Raw genomic sequence first — 13,657 nt, 5'->3', positions numbered from 1 at the left:
GAGCAAGCCAATATGCACAGAACGCTGGGCATCACAGCCGCGCGGATAGCTTATCTGGGCAACGTTTGGAGCACTTGTGCATGGCCTTGGTCTATAGGTCTATGTACAGTTAAGTAGCAATTTAAGAAAACAAGTTCACAAGTTATTTCAAAAAGTTGCATATCAAAGTTTTGCAAATTTAATTTCAAAACACTCAACGCTCTTTTCGCCAAGAATCATTCTAAATATTGGTTTACCCGACACATCCTCTTTTGACTTAGCTTGTGCGAAAACGCTATTTGTAAGCCCGTCACCTGACGTCATTATCGTTTGTATGGTTCTTCACCTCACTATCACCACATTCCGAATGGTAAACGCAGCGAGTTCGTACTATTTTATACTGATTGCCGCTTTTTAGTATAAGTTTACAATATAAAATGTGTTGATATACTTGCTATACCAATACTATAAGGTTCAATATGAACCTAATCTTAATACGCACTATATATCACCATTACCGTGCTCGTAAACTTAACACTGAAAATACATTTTTAACACTTTTTTATTCAAGGGATTTGAAAAAAACGTTTCCCTATTTAGTGTTACGACAATTTCTTCTCTATTTTACCTATTGATCTGAATGGGCTTACAATTATCACCCGTCTTGTTCAGTGTAGCAAAACAATTAGCCATCTTCTTCAGATTTGAACAAAGCTTTTGAAATCTGCTCATGTGACAACAAACAAGAATTTTGATCGTTGAATTATAAATCATAGTCTGCAGCCTATGTAAGACTATGCAAACAGGACACTTTTGAGGGAAATAGCCCCTCAAAGTTCAATCCTGCTGTCCTAAATATTGAAGGCGATGTTTCCTCTGTAAAGAAACGAGATGACATTGTCAAACCGGGAGACGATGTGGGAAAATATAGATAGATGGATGAAAAGTTTTAGAAGCTGACTGAGAATATACGTCAAGTACATTAACTTTCACACTTGTCAACTTTTTCACAACTGGAAATTTTACTGAGACTCCTGTTTAATTGTCTTGTTGGACCACAAATTGAGTATCAGTAGTCTTGTCATCATAAAGAACAACAGTATAACAATGTCCAAGTGAAATGATTCCACAAACAAATGCCAATAGACAAAGATTGGTCGATTTCCGAAGAAATTTCTGATTAGAATAAACATCTGTGTATAGGATGCGATTGTTCCGTTTTTATTAAAAACATTTTGCTCTTGTAGTGTTTTCATTTCCCACATCAAAATTTTGAATCAAAACTATCATGCCATAATAAATCACACCATCATGGTAAATGTTACTTAAAGCTCCAAACAGTCGAAGCTTGCGTGCAACAATTTTATGGGTCCAAAATGTTTAACAAAGAATTAGAAATTTATATAATCAATATCATATTACAGAGTGCTATCCAGGACCTGTCTCGCCTAATTTTATACCAGATCTGCGGTGTTTATGATTCAGTGATGTATGAAAGTAGGTCAAAGGTCAACCAAGGTCATCAAAAATTTGTTCAGAAATCATGGTATGGTATGATATCGGTCACTAACTTACAAAGTCCAAACCTATTGCTTTTGTATCTTTATGTAAAACTCGGCCAAGATCATTTTTCTGTGCAAAAAGTGTTGTCCTGTATCGATCAATACAAACCTCCAGCCCTTGCAGTAAGCAAGCTATGTGAAAGGAGGTCATAGGTCATCTAAGTTTAAAGTCAATCAAACAATAATTGAAAAAATGTGGTGCCATATTGGTCAATATGCTAAAGAAATCCTACTTTTAGCCATTGTAGTTGCTGAGATACATTAGCCTTTTGCACACTTAAATCCACTAGCATTGGTGATGATATGGACAAAATTTGGGCTCAAATTGATTTTTGATTCTGGAGAAGAACGATTTTGAAATTAATTCATGATTATTGTAGGTTCTTCATAAATGGCAATATGGCCGCAAACCTAGTGATCAAGTGACATGTCTTTCTCAAACTTGCAAGTAATCACTCTTGCAAATGGCAATATGGCCACCAAACCAAGCGATTACTATAATTGAAACGCCTCACATTACTCACAAGTGATCACACTAATGATAATAAAAAATACTGGTATTATTTCAGCTCAAAAGCCCCTATCCCGCAGTTCCGGGGAATATTATTTTTGTAGATTAAATGTTGGTTATCCAAAAATCGATATGGCGGTCAAAGTCGCGATTTTATATACAAACGTTTAAGGGCATCGCGCCTGCATGGCACATATCAATCTTTCCGAAAATCCAATATATAGCGGTCAGGTCATAAGACCAGCCGTAATGTCAAGGCTGGGCACACAAGTTATCATAGGCCCTGAGTCCAGGGTCAAGTTTCAAAGGCTAACATGCAGCGGTTTCCTACATCAGGACTTGTAAAGGAATGGGTGGCTAAAGAAGAGGAAGAAGACAAAAGCTACAAGCAGCATTACCGGGGCCAAAGTATGACAGTAACCTCAAAAGAGCTTTTCTTTTTCGAAATTGTTAGAGTAACAATGAACTGCTGGCGGACAGAATTGGCCCTAAGCTGTCTTTCGCCCACTTTATGCGATGTATTCATTGCTTCTCTTCGACAGAGTTTGTGTGCGATGTGTGATAGTGAGCGTACGACAGTGAGTGCTTCACGAACTCTACAGCGTGTGGAGGGGTCGCAGTCAGAAAAATTGTAACAACTTAGCTCGGTTATTGAACCAATCTGTATGAGATTGGGTATTTGGCCGAGCGGTTTTGTCTGTGGCTTCTCCGCTAGGTGACTGGGTACCGTACGTTGTGATGTTCGAACCCGATTGAAACAACCGTATTTAGTCCTATACTGATCAATATGATAGCAGAACAAGTTGTCTTGCTCACGTGTCAGCCTTATATTAAGTATGCACATAATTAATGAGGTGAACTTATTGTGATAGTGATTGACTAGAGTAGGTCCCTTATGTCTATTAATACCACACCTGTGCCTGTTACAGTTGTTGAGCTATGGGATATAGTCTAATAGGTCATAGGTCATCAAAACATTGAAGGGGTCTTGAACTGCATACTGGTCATTATACAAAAAAACCTTCTAGCCCTTGTAGTTTTAGCCATACATGAAAGAACATGATCAGAACCAACAAATCATTTTTTTGAAATCGAAAAGTATGCCAAGAAAACTGTTTGCCAAAAATTTGGATGATTTTGGATGACCTCTCACTTATTTTCATGTAACTCAGTAACTAAAATGGCTTAAAGTTTGGTTCCTGTTAGATATTGATCAATATGAGACCAAATGTTTTTCTCCAAAATGTAGGATTACATTTGACGACTTTTGAGGTCTACCTTCTTCTGTCTCAACAACTACAAGGACCAGAAGTTTCTTTTGTATCTCGACAGTATGGAAATATGGAAAGAAAATTTATTCCAAAATTTTTTATGACCTTGTATGACATTCTATCTACATTCACCATCTCATCATGTATATCAGTAACTATAAGGGCTAAACATTTCCTTTTTTATTGGATGATAGATGACTTTGATGATTGATGGATGATTTTTCTGATGACCTTGGATGACCTTTGATTTTTTTAAAAATTTTCATATTGTTTTACAGTTATTGTAATAGCTCTCTTGTAAATGGCAATATGGCCACCAATCAAAGTGATTAATTGCAACGCTTTTCATAAATGTGCAAGTATCCACGTTGATAATGGTTTGAGCGAAATATCAGCTTAAAGAACCCAATTGTTCCGGAGAAAGAAATGTTTATAGATCAAATTTGAGTTTTTCACAAATCCTAAATTACGACGATTTTATGAGAAAATTGATAGTCAAGGTAAAAGCATTCTACACACGAAATTTGAAGAGAATGTGCCCTTTAGATTTAAAGTAGACTGGCCCCAAGTCGCCTGACTTTTCTAGGCAGCTGAAGGGGCTGATGTTCAGTCCTTCAATATATTATATGTTTTGATACTTATATGCCCGCAGACTAAGAGCAAGTCTAGATTATAAGAAGATGCCACATTATTGTCATGAATTCCAATATTGCCGCCAGTTCGTGTGACCAATCGATATATTAGAAGTAACTGCATATGTCCTCACGCCTGAACAAGGTGTGAAGTTTTTTCGATGATACGAGTAGTACTTTCTGAGATTAGGAATAACTAAGAATTTAAGGAAAAGAATTGAAGGAGAGGAAGGATTCGAACGAAGCCAATAAGGACCTTAGCCCGAAGGTAATTAACTGTGCTGTAAGGATGAACTGAGGTCAACTCATTTCCCGTTTGTCTCGATCTTGGTTCCAAAGGGTTGAATATATAATATCGGTATATTTTGTTCAAAACTGTAGTACAAATAACGAGGGGAACGGTTTTCTGAAAAAAAAACATCAAATAGTTAATTAAAGTACTTAATACAGGCTTTATACCAAATTCACTAATTAATGGCGGCATTTTGATCCAAAATACTATATAGGCCTACATGTGCGACAGATGGGAGAAGCAAAAATTGGTTTGATGTCTACTACAAATTATAGTTGTGTAGAATACAAATTACGATTCACTGCAGTAATCACGGTAATACCATTATGACAAAGGTATAGACATGTGTGTCCCCGTTTTCTTGGCATCTTGGCTATTAGCAAAGTTTAAAATCATCAAAATACTGTACTATATCTAAAAATGAAAATGGTGCCCTCTCGGTTCCGATCTCTTTACTAATCAACTATTATATGTAAGGTATGTTTTCATATGATTACATCCCCAAGGGTACATTAGCCGTGTTGACCCCTGATCCCGTCATGTAGTATTTAAGCTACAGTTACTGTGAACTTTGCTGAACAGGGCTGAGAAAAATCAGGCTGCTAAAACAGTGTAGCAGACAAAGGTTGCACGTCATTTTCCTACAATCATGTTGACATACACAAGTGTGAATCCATCTCAATTACGAGGTTATCTGTATATGTATCCAAAAAAGCATATCACATGTTTGCCAATGTAAAGTTTATTTCTTTGCATATATCATAATTAGCATCCATGACTGCAAAGTATTTATATAATAGCTTGTCCATATCAAAACCCATGGAGGCAAGATGTGAGTTGGAAAAAATGCTGATGATATAGAAATGTACTAATATGCCAATAACCAATAATTTCTGCAAAGACATTATTGATGAAATAAGGTACGTGAAGTCGGTTATTAAATGTATGTGTGAGACAAGCATGGTAGTACACTCATTCCGGGAACTTTTGGTGTTTACTTTCAATACAGTTTGTACACTAATGGTACTGGTTTGAACAAGATGTTGACAAAAGGATCAGCAGGGAGACCTCGACAACGATAACTTTGCCTGGTCATGGTTACCATTCTGGTACCATAAAATCTCACCACCGTGAAGGTTAAAGATGTATTCGTACCCTTGAGAAAATACAGTAGCTGCGTGTTATCCAAAAGAAAATGAAAATTTGGTAGAGAGAAGTGCGTCCAACTTCGAGAAAATGACAGTTGCTACATTTAAAGATTTGATTCTTGTTAATAACATCAGTATAAACTTGGATAACATGATATGTATTCTCTTTGTGCTGATAAATCTAGCTATCAATTGCCAAGAAAAGAACAAACTTTGTGCGAGCATTTATTCTTCGTTATTCATAGAAGTATGACTGAAACATCCTACACTAACACTATTTTGGCAAACCTGCAGCTGTTTCTGTTACTTACTATAGATAATTGCGTACGGAAGAAGTTTTACAAATTACATTTAATACAGTTATTAGTCTCGAAGTAGTCCTTTGAGCTGCAATGGTAAAAATATACAATCATAAGTAAAGGTATGTTAATGTATTTGCAGTCACTAACTTCTCAAAGTGGCCTCCGCAGCTCATGATTTGGAAGCACATCTTGCAGTGTCAAAATTTGTATCACTGTCAGTCGATTACTGATTTACAATTGAGTTTCTGACCGCTAAAATGCCTCACATCTATTTCCTGGGTGTTTATTTTCCGAGTGACAATGACAATAAGTTTAGACCAAAGGGAATTCGAGTCCCAGTCTAGTAATTATATCTAAATTTGTCTTTAAAAGTATTTTAAATAAATATGAAAATAATACGATTGATAAATTGTTGTGAATGATTGTTTACATAAACTTACACACACGAAGAACATACACGAAACTTTGTTTGAAGCAGTGATTTTGACCTTGGTATGACTTTTACCTGGTGTTTATTTAATTGCAGTTTCAAGCAGAAAGAGAAAGCACAGTGTAGTATGCAAAGGGATCAGATTAGTCAGATCAGTGATCTCTGACCTGTTTTTAAAAAATCAGAGATATGATGGGGAAAAGAACGCACCAGATTGGAAAGCAGAAGCTTAGATTGTTTCAGGTTACGATAGTCTACTGCCAGAAAGATAACTTGAATCAGGTATTCTGATCGTCAAAGCAGTTTATGGATAATTAAATCCAGATTTGTTTAAGAGTCAAGAAGAACGAGATCGATTTCTGAACAAGGGATTAGAGAAACAAACTGTGAAATTTCAACAAATAGAGACGTCCAAAGTAGAAATAAACGCGATGTTAAAGGCAGAGGAGACAGCACGTGACGTGTGCAAGAAAGCAGACTCGAAAAACAAGAAAAGAAGCAAACAAATGTAAAGAGTACATCGAGGTTGAAAATTTGCGGAAACATTCTAACAAGCTTTTCATTAACAGCCTTTGATCAAATGAAATATAAGAATATTTAGTCTTTATCATGAACCTAATTCAGTTCTGTACACGGCACTAATGTCTCTTAAATTTGTCGAGCTGTTTGTAGAAGATGCGAACAGCTTTGTTGTAGATTTCCATATCTTCATGTAAAACTTCTCTGACTTCAGGATCCTCAATCAAATTTTTTTTCAATTTCTCAACAGTCGTGGTCTTGGAATCTGTTGCATTGTCACCAGAGACTTCGTACACCGATTTGTTCTTTACGTCACCAGCACAAAGCGAGTAAAACGGCAGATCATAGACTGTCTCAAGCATTTGCAAGGTCTCCTTGTACTTTACGGTTAAGCCGATAAAAGAGAACAAATTTCCCATATTCGCTAATATAAAACTAAGAACGTGTTGCCTCCTGTCTTTGTCGATCCTTGTTTGTAACAGGAGAATTTGTTTGTACCAACAAGGTATGTCGACGTTTCTTCTTTTGATATCACCTTTCAGCGGCCTCAACTTTGTATTGCTCATCACATAACTCAGGGTTGTGTAGTAACTGATAGAACACCACGCTTCCCTGGTGCAAGGCCCACTGCCTGACAGTCATACGTCTTGCGTCAGCTGCATGGCATATTTCGTCTGTTATTCTTTTCTTGCAGTACATGTAAGACGAGATCGTCCGCTCGATTGGATCACGGAACACTGTGAAGTAGGAGCAGGGCTAATCGACGAAGTCACAAACACCAAGTGCAAAAATTCCAAGGTACGCCCTCTTTCGGTGAAGTTTCCCAGATTTCAGAGAATTAAAAATGCTCAGGTAGTTGATGAACCAGACGTTTTGTGGCTTCCCCATTTTTCTTTGCTCAGCGACAGTCCTCAGACAATCAAGCGTGGTTGTTCCAGCAGATTTGGGAATATGGACGAATACGATGGTTGCATTTTCCTGATAAAGATTTTTAGTTAATTTTTTTCATCATGGTATTGGGTGATGAAGAAATTGGGAAGCGCTTTCGTCATATTCGACCAAAGAAAATATGTTGAGATAAAATCGTCTTTTTGTTTATCAAAAGTCAGATCAGTCACAGCAATATTTGATAGGGCCTTCTCTGTTATTAGTCGGCCTTTATATTTAGATAGTGGCGGATTTTGGTGCTCGTTTGGCGGAACGTGCAATTTCCCGCAAAAAAGTATGACGTCATCGTGAGTGCATTATTCACACGTGCCTAAAAGGTGCTAATGATTATGCCATGCACGTAGACTATGTACCAGTAAACATAAGGCATATCAAATCAGTCTCGAGTTAGTATTTTAACATGCATGTATGTATGTATGTATGTATGTATGTATGTATGTATGTATGTATGTATGAAAGAGAGAGAATATTAGGTATAAATGTTACTTGTAAAGTATACATTTCTGAGCATACCTGTAATACAGTTAATATGCCGATGGTATGATGTTCATAAAGGTAATCACCAATGTGGCTGTGATGATAATGAATTTGTCTTTGTTGAGTCTGACTACGTCCATTATTCCGGTACTGTACAGTCATGAAGAGTAACGATATATCCGGATCCCCAAAGAAATGCGATGTTTTGTCTGAAAGAGAATGCAGGAGTTTTGTAAAAGGCTGGCCACCCGCGGATACGTGGAGGATACATGAATAGCTGTGGAAACGCAGCTGTCTGAGGCGGGGTAGGCTGGCTGTGCGAGTCATCAAAGGTAATCGCCACCACCACAGAAAGGCGAGGCAATAGTGCGATGTGTCACAGCTGTGTTTTCACAGCTAACATGTGGCAGGTGTGCGATGTGTCAGGTGCCGCCAAACGGTGAATTTCGTCAGATTCAAAAAATCATCATAAAATACGTTTCGAAGGCTTATGTACTGATTTTACATATTTTGACCTTGACTACAATTTTGGAGGGGAGAAGTAGAGCTTTTACCCACCCCTGTTACCCACCACTGAAATTCCCTGATTCCCTGATTATACATATTTTTGACCTTGACTACTATTTTGGAGGATACAAGTAGAGCTTTCTTCCCCACCACTGAAATTCCCCATTGCCCACTGAATGTACATATTCCAACATAAGATTTCATTTTACACAACTATGAGCTCAGCACTATCTTTTGATCAGACTTACGTGTGTGGCAACCAAGATCGACGCAAAACTGTGCAAGCAAAAACATTTCAACCTTTGACTTGAAGTTCTATCAACCACGGCAATCCCCTTCCTCTGCCTTTTTTCCGGTACCCACTGCCAGAAAAGTTTTCCCCACCCACTGTAAAAGCTGAAATTTCTTACGCGTCCGCTGTTAATATTGACTTTTCCTTCCCGCTCCCTGATCAGTTTTCAATCTGCCAGTCCGGCGAACAACTGCACACGAACAACCTTTTTGCGCGAACAGCTGTGATGGCGGCACCTGATGTGTGCATGAAGTAAATTTGGTACTTGTAACCACGGAGGGACCGTGTTGTAACATTAGGTCACATAGGAGGAATAATCATTTGAAGACATTTGTGATCGTCTGAAGTACAATATTTGACGTCCAATAGTTTATTCTGTTTGTTTCTGATATACCATACACTGAGCGTGTCCTGCCTTGGTATTATTAGAGCTGTAAGTATCAGTGAGCAAGCCAATACGCACAGAATGCTAGGCATCGCGGCCGCGCGGATAGCTTATCTTGGCAACGTTTCGAGGACTTGTGCATGCATGGGCTTGGTCTACGGTCTATATGCAGTTAAGTAGCAATTTTTAAAAAAACTGCTTATTACTGGCCAATTTCACAAGTTATGTCATATATTTGTATATCAAAGTTCGGAAAATTTAATTTTCAAGCATCGAACGCTCTTTTCGCCAAGAATCATTCTAAATATTGGTTTACCCGACCATAGACCAAATCAGAAGTTAGAACTTGCTCATTTGCGATACATCCCCTATTGACTTAGCATTTGCGAAAACGTTATTTGTACATGTAAGCCCGTTACGTGACATCATTTATCGTTCTATGGTTCTTCACCTCACTATCACCACATTCCGAATGGTGAATGTAGTATATTCTCCCTATATACATTAACAAGTGTTAAGTGATGGAAGCCACCAGGATGAGACACTATCTCTAGTATCCAATAGTAACCATGGACGTGTAGGTTACTTATGAGATTATGTTAATAAAGTAGATTTCTAGTTAATGGCTACACTGTGTGAGTCGTGTGTCTTTTGCTCTAATCAAAAGTGCACTAAAACACAACATAATTGGCGACGAGGATGCTCTTTTGATCCACAAGTGTGTGAAAGAAGACACCCTGCACAGGCTGAGTGAAGTTGACCTCTGAGTAACCAAGTCCTGCAAAGTTTCAACTGGAAGACGGTAAAAAGTTGCCTTGAGTCGAACTTGAGCCACACCCTGTTGAACAAAGGTCAGTAAAGTTACTTGGTAGTCTACATGGGTGATACAGAACAAAACTCTGTAGTCACCAATCAGCCATCAACACCGGGTCGAAGTATTTCTCCTGCTCCCCCACCAGCCCGAATGGAAAGACCATCTTCAGAACGCTGGGGACGCATAGATGCATTTGATGACAGTTTAGAAACATGGTCAGCTTATGCAAGGAGTCTCACCCACTATTTCAATGCCAATCAGGTACCAGAAGACAGGAAAATTTCGTGTCTATTATCATTATTGGGACCAACGGTGTATGGTACGTTAGAAAATTTGATATTTCCAGAATTGCCAACATCAAAGCAATTCGAGGAAATTGTTGAGATTCTTGAAAATCACTACGAACAGAAGCCATTGTTGGTGCATGAAAGATTCACATTTTGGTATAGAAATCAAAAAGAAAGCAAATCCATTAAGGCATACGCATGTGAACTGCGGAGACTATCAAAAACCTGCAAGTTTGGTACATTTTTGGACCAAGCCCTCCGTGATAAGTTGGTTTGCGGTCTACGTACATTCTCTATTCAGAAGAGATTACTGCAGGAAAATGACATATCTTTCGAGAAGGCTATGCAAATTGCCATCTCCATGGAGTCAGCTGATAAGAAGCAGCCCGACTTGAAGAAGCGCTTGCAAGACCTCAAAGTCAATCAGGTCAGTAATCCCTAAGGGAAGACAAAGCCTTGCTATCGGTGCGGTAAAAAAGGCCATAAGCCAACTGACTGCAGATTCAAAGATGCTGAGTGTCACAACTGTAAGAAAACTGGACACATTCAAAGTGCTTGCCATTCTAAACAAGGGAAGGGAGAAAGCAAAAAGAAATTCCAGAAAAGCAAAAGCAAGAAGGTGCATGCTTTAGAAGAAGACAGTAGTGACAGCGAATTTGTTTCAAGCCTCACAAGTGTTAAGACTTTAAACAAACAAGGCGGTCAACCTGCAAGAGTAACACCACGAATAAATGGAAAACTCGATCATTAACTTGGAAATAGACACGGGATCCCCAATCTCTCTCTTGTCAAAAGATGACTATGACAAGTATTTCAAGGGAGCAAAGCTGAAAGATGTCGAGGTAAACATGAGAGCCATTACAGGGCACAAGCTAGGCATTATGGGTATCTTGGATGTCACGGTTGAATATGAAGACCAGAAGTCTAAATTAGAGCTGTATATCTGCAAGACAAAAAGCAAGCCACTGATGGGAAGAAGCTGGTTATGCAAAATACAGATAAATTGGAAGAAAATTAAAGAAATCAACCGCCAAGCAGTGAAAGCAGTTAAAGTTGAAAAGAAGACAACGAAGACAACAACTGATGAAAAGCTGAAAACAATATTAGACAAATACCCACAAGTTTTCAAAGACGGCATCGGAGCTATGAAAGGAATCAAGGCAAAGCTACTGATAGAGAAAAATGCAGTGCCAAAATTCCAGAAAGCCCGCCAAGTGCCATACTCTCTACGTCCGAAAGTGGAAAAAGAGTTGGACCGACTTGAAAGTGAAGGTATTTTGTCAAAAGTAAGACACAGTGATTGGGCAACGCCGATTGTACCAGTCCCCAAGAAATCAGGTGCAGTACGTATATGTGGAGATTTTAAGACTACAGTCAACCCAGTATTGAAGGTAGATCAGTACCCACTACCACGTATTGAAGATATCTTTGCAGACCTAGCAGGTGGAAAGAAATTCACACGCATCGATTTGTGTCAAGCCTATCATCAGATGGAGATGGATGAAGACTCAAAGAAGTATCTCACCATCAACACACACAAAGGGCTATACCGATACAATAGATTAGTGTTTGGTATCGCCTCAGCACCTACAATATGGCAACGATCCATGGATCAAGTATTGCAAGGAGCTACTTGCACTAAGTGCATCATTGATGACATGATCATAACAGGCGAAAATGACGACGAACATTTAGCCAATATTGAAGAAGTATTGAAACGTCTTCAAGAGCATAAATTACAAGTCAATTTGGAGAAATGTGAATTCTTCAAAGATGAAACCACGTTCTGCTCAAATGTCATCGACCAACATGGGCTCCACATGACGAAAGAGAAAGTCAAAGCCGTGACCGATGCACCCGAACCGAAGGACGTCAGTCAAGTTCGCTCCTTCCTTGGATTGATAAATTATTATCATCGATTTCTACCAAACCTAGCAACGGTATTGCATCCACTGAACCGACTGTTGGAGAAAAATCGAAAGTTCAAGTGGACCGATGAATGTGATAAAGCTTTCAAGAAAGCCAAGAAACTCATCACATCAGAGAAAGTGCTAGCGCATTATGATCCTAACCTGCCGATCAAAATTGCATGCGATGCTTCACCATATGGATTAGGAGCAGTGGTCTCCCACACAATGGAAGATGGGCAAGAAAGACCAATATCCTATGCATCTAGATCGCTAACAAAGGCAGAGAAGAATTATTCCCAGATAGAGAAAGAAGCACTAGCAATAGTATGGGGAGTGAAGAAATTTCACACCTACCTGTATGGTCGAAAATTCACACTACTGACAGACCATCAACCGCTGGTATCGATATTCCACCCAGAAAAAGGAATTCCAGCAACAACTGCAGCAAGATTGCAACGATACGCAACATATCTTGCCGGTTTTGATTATGATATTCAATACAAGAATACCAAGAAACACTGCAACGCAGACGGTTTATCGAGATTACCTTTAGACACCAATTTTGAAGAGACGGAAGACGCGATCGAAGTGCTACACATCTCGCAATTCGACAGTCTCCCTGTTACAAGCGCTCGTGTTCGAAAAGAGACGCGTCTAGATCCTGTTCTAGCCAGCGTATATGAAGCTACTATGAATGGATGTTCTCACAAGGATCAGAATCTAACTCCGTTCTATAATCGTAGAAGTGAGTTAACTGTATTCAATGGATGTCTAATGTGGGGAATGAGAGTCATCATACCAAGCAAACTGCAGAAAGAAGTTCTAGATGAACTACACAGCGGTCATCAAGGCGTAGTGAAAATGAAAGCCTTGGCAAGAAGCTATGTATGGTGGCCAGGCATCGATAAAGCTATCGAGCAAGTAACCAAACAATGTTCTGGATGTCAACAAAACCAGAGCATGCCAAAGGTCGCACCACTTCACCCATGGGAATGGCCAACATTGCCATGGCAACGCATCCACATAGACTACGCGGGTCCATTCCAAGGACAGTCGTACCTAGTGATCAGGCAAAACAAAAAAATATGTGCTGTTCCGATTACATGGTTTTCAAAAATAGGGTGGGTAGGTAGGGAAATTTTTTTTTTTCATTTTTTTTTTATTTCTCAATGTGCATTTTTTACGCGTTCAAACAAACTACCAGTGAACGATTTCCTCATGAAACGCACTCAAATTGAATACCAATATATTAAAATAAAATATTCATCAGTAGAACTGATTTGTGTGGTTTATTAGACTGCCAAGGAAATTGATATGGCTGAATAACAATTCTTTGACAGGAAAGTGAACTGTTTATCCAAAGGTAAATCCTCAGCTTTTTGCAGTCACTG

At 38.8% G+C, this 13,657-nt stretch overlaps 1 protein-coding gene across 1 annotated transcript; it reads left to right on the top strand.

The window, feature by feature from the left end:
* The first annotated feature begins 10,132 nt into the window (after window positions 1-10,132).
* LOC139152266 (uncharacterized) lies at window positions 10,133-10,798 on the top strand. Its single transcript, XM_070725408.1, has one exon. It carries the CDS (start codon window positions 10,133-10,135, stop codon window positions 10,796-10,798), a length of 666 nt encoding a protein of 221 aa, XP_070581509.1.
* The last annotated feature ends 2,859 nt before the right edge of the window (window positions 10,799-13,657 follow it).

This window comes from Ptychodera flava, chromosome 15 (assembly GCF_041260155.1).
Source record: "Ptychodera flava strain L36383 chromosome 15, AS_Pfla_20210202, whole genome shotgun sequence".
Lineage (NCBI taxonomy): Eukaryota > Metazoa > Hemichordata > Enteropneusta > Ptychoderidae > Ptychodera > Ptychodera flava.
Note: the sequence above shows the minus strand (reverse complement) of the source record. Positions and strands in the feature narration are given on the sequence as shown.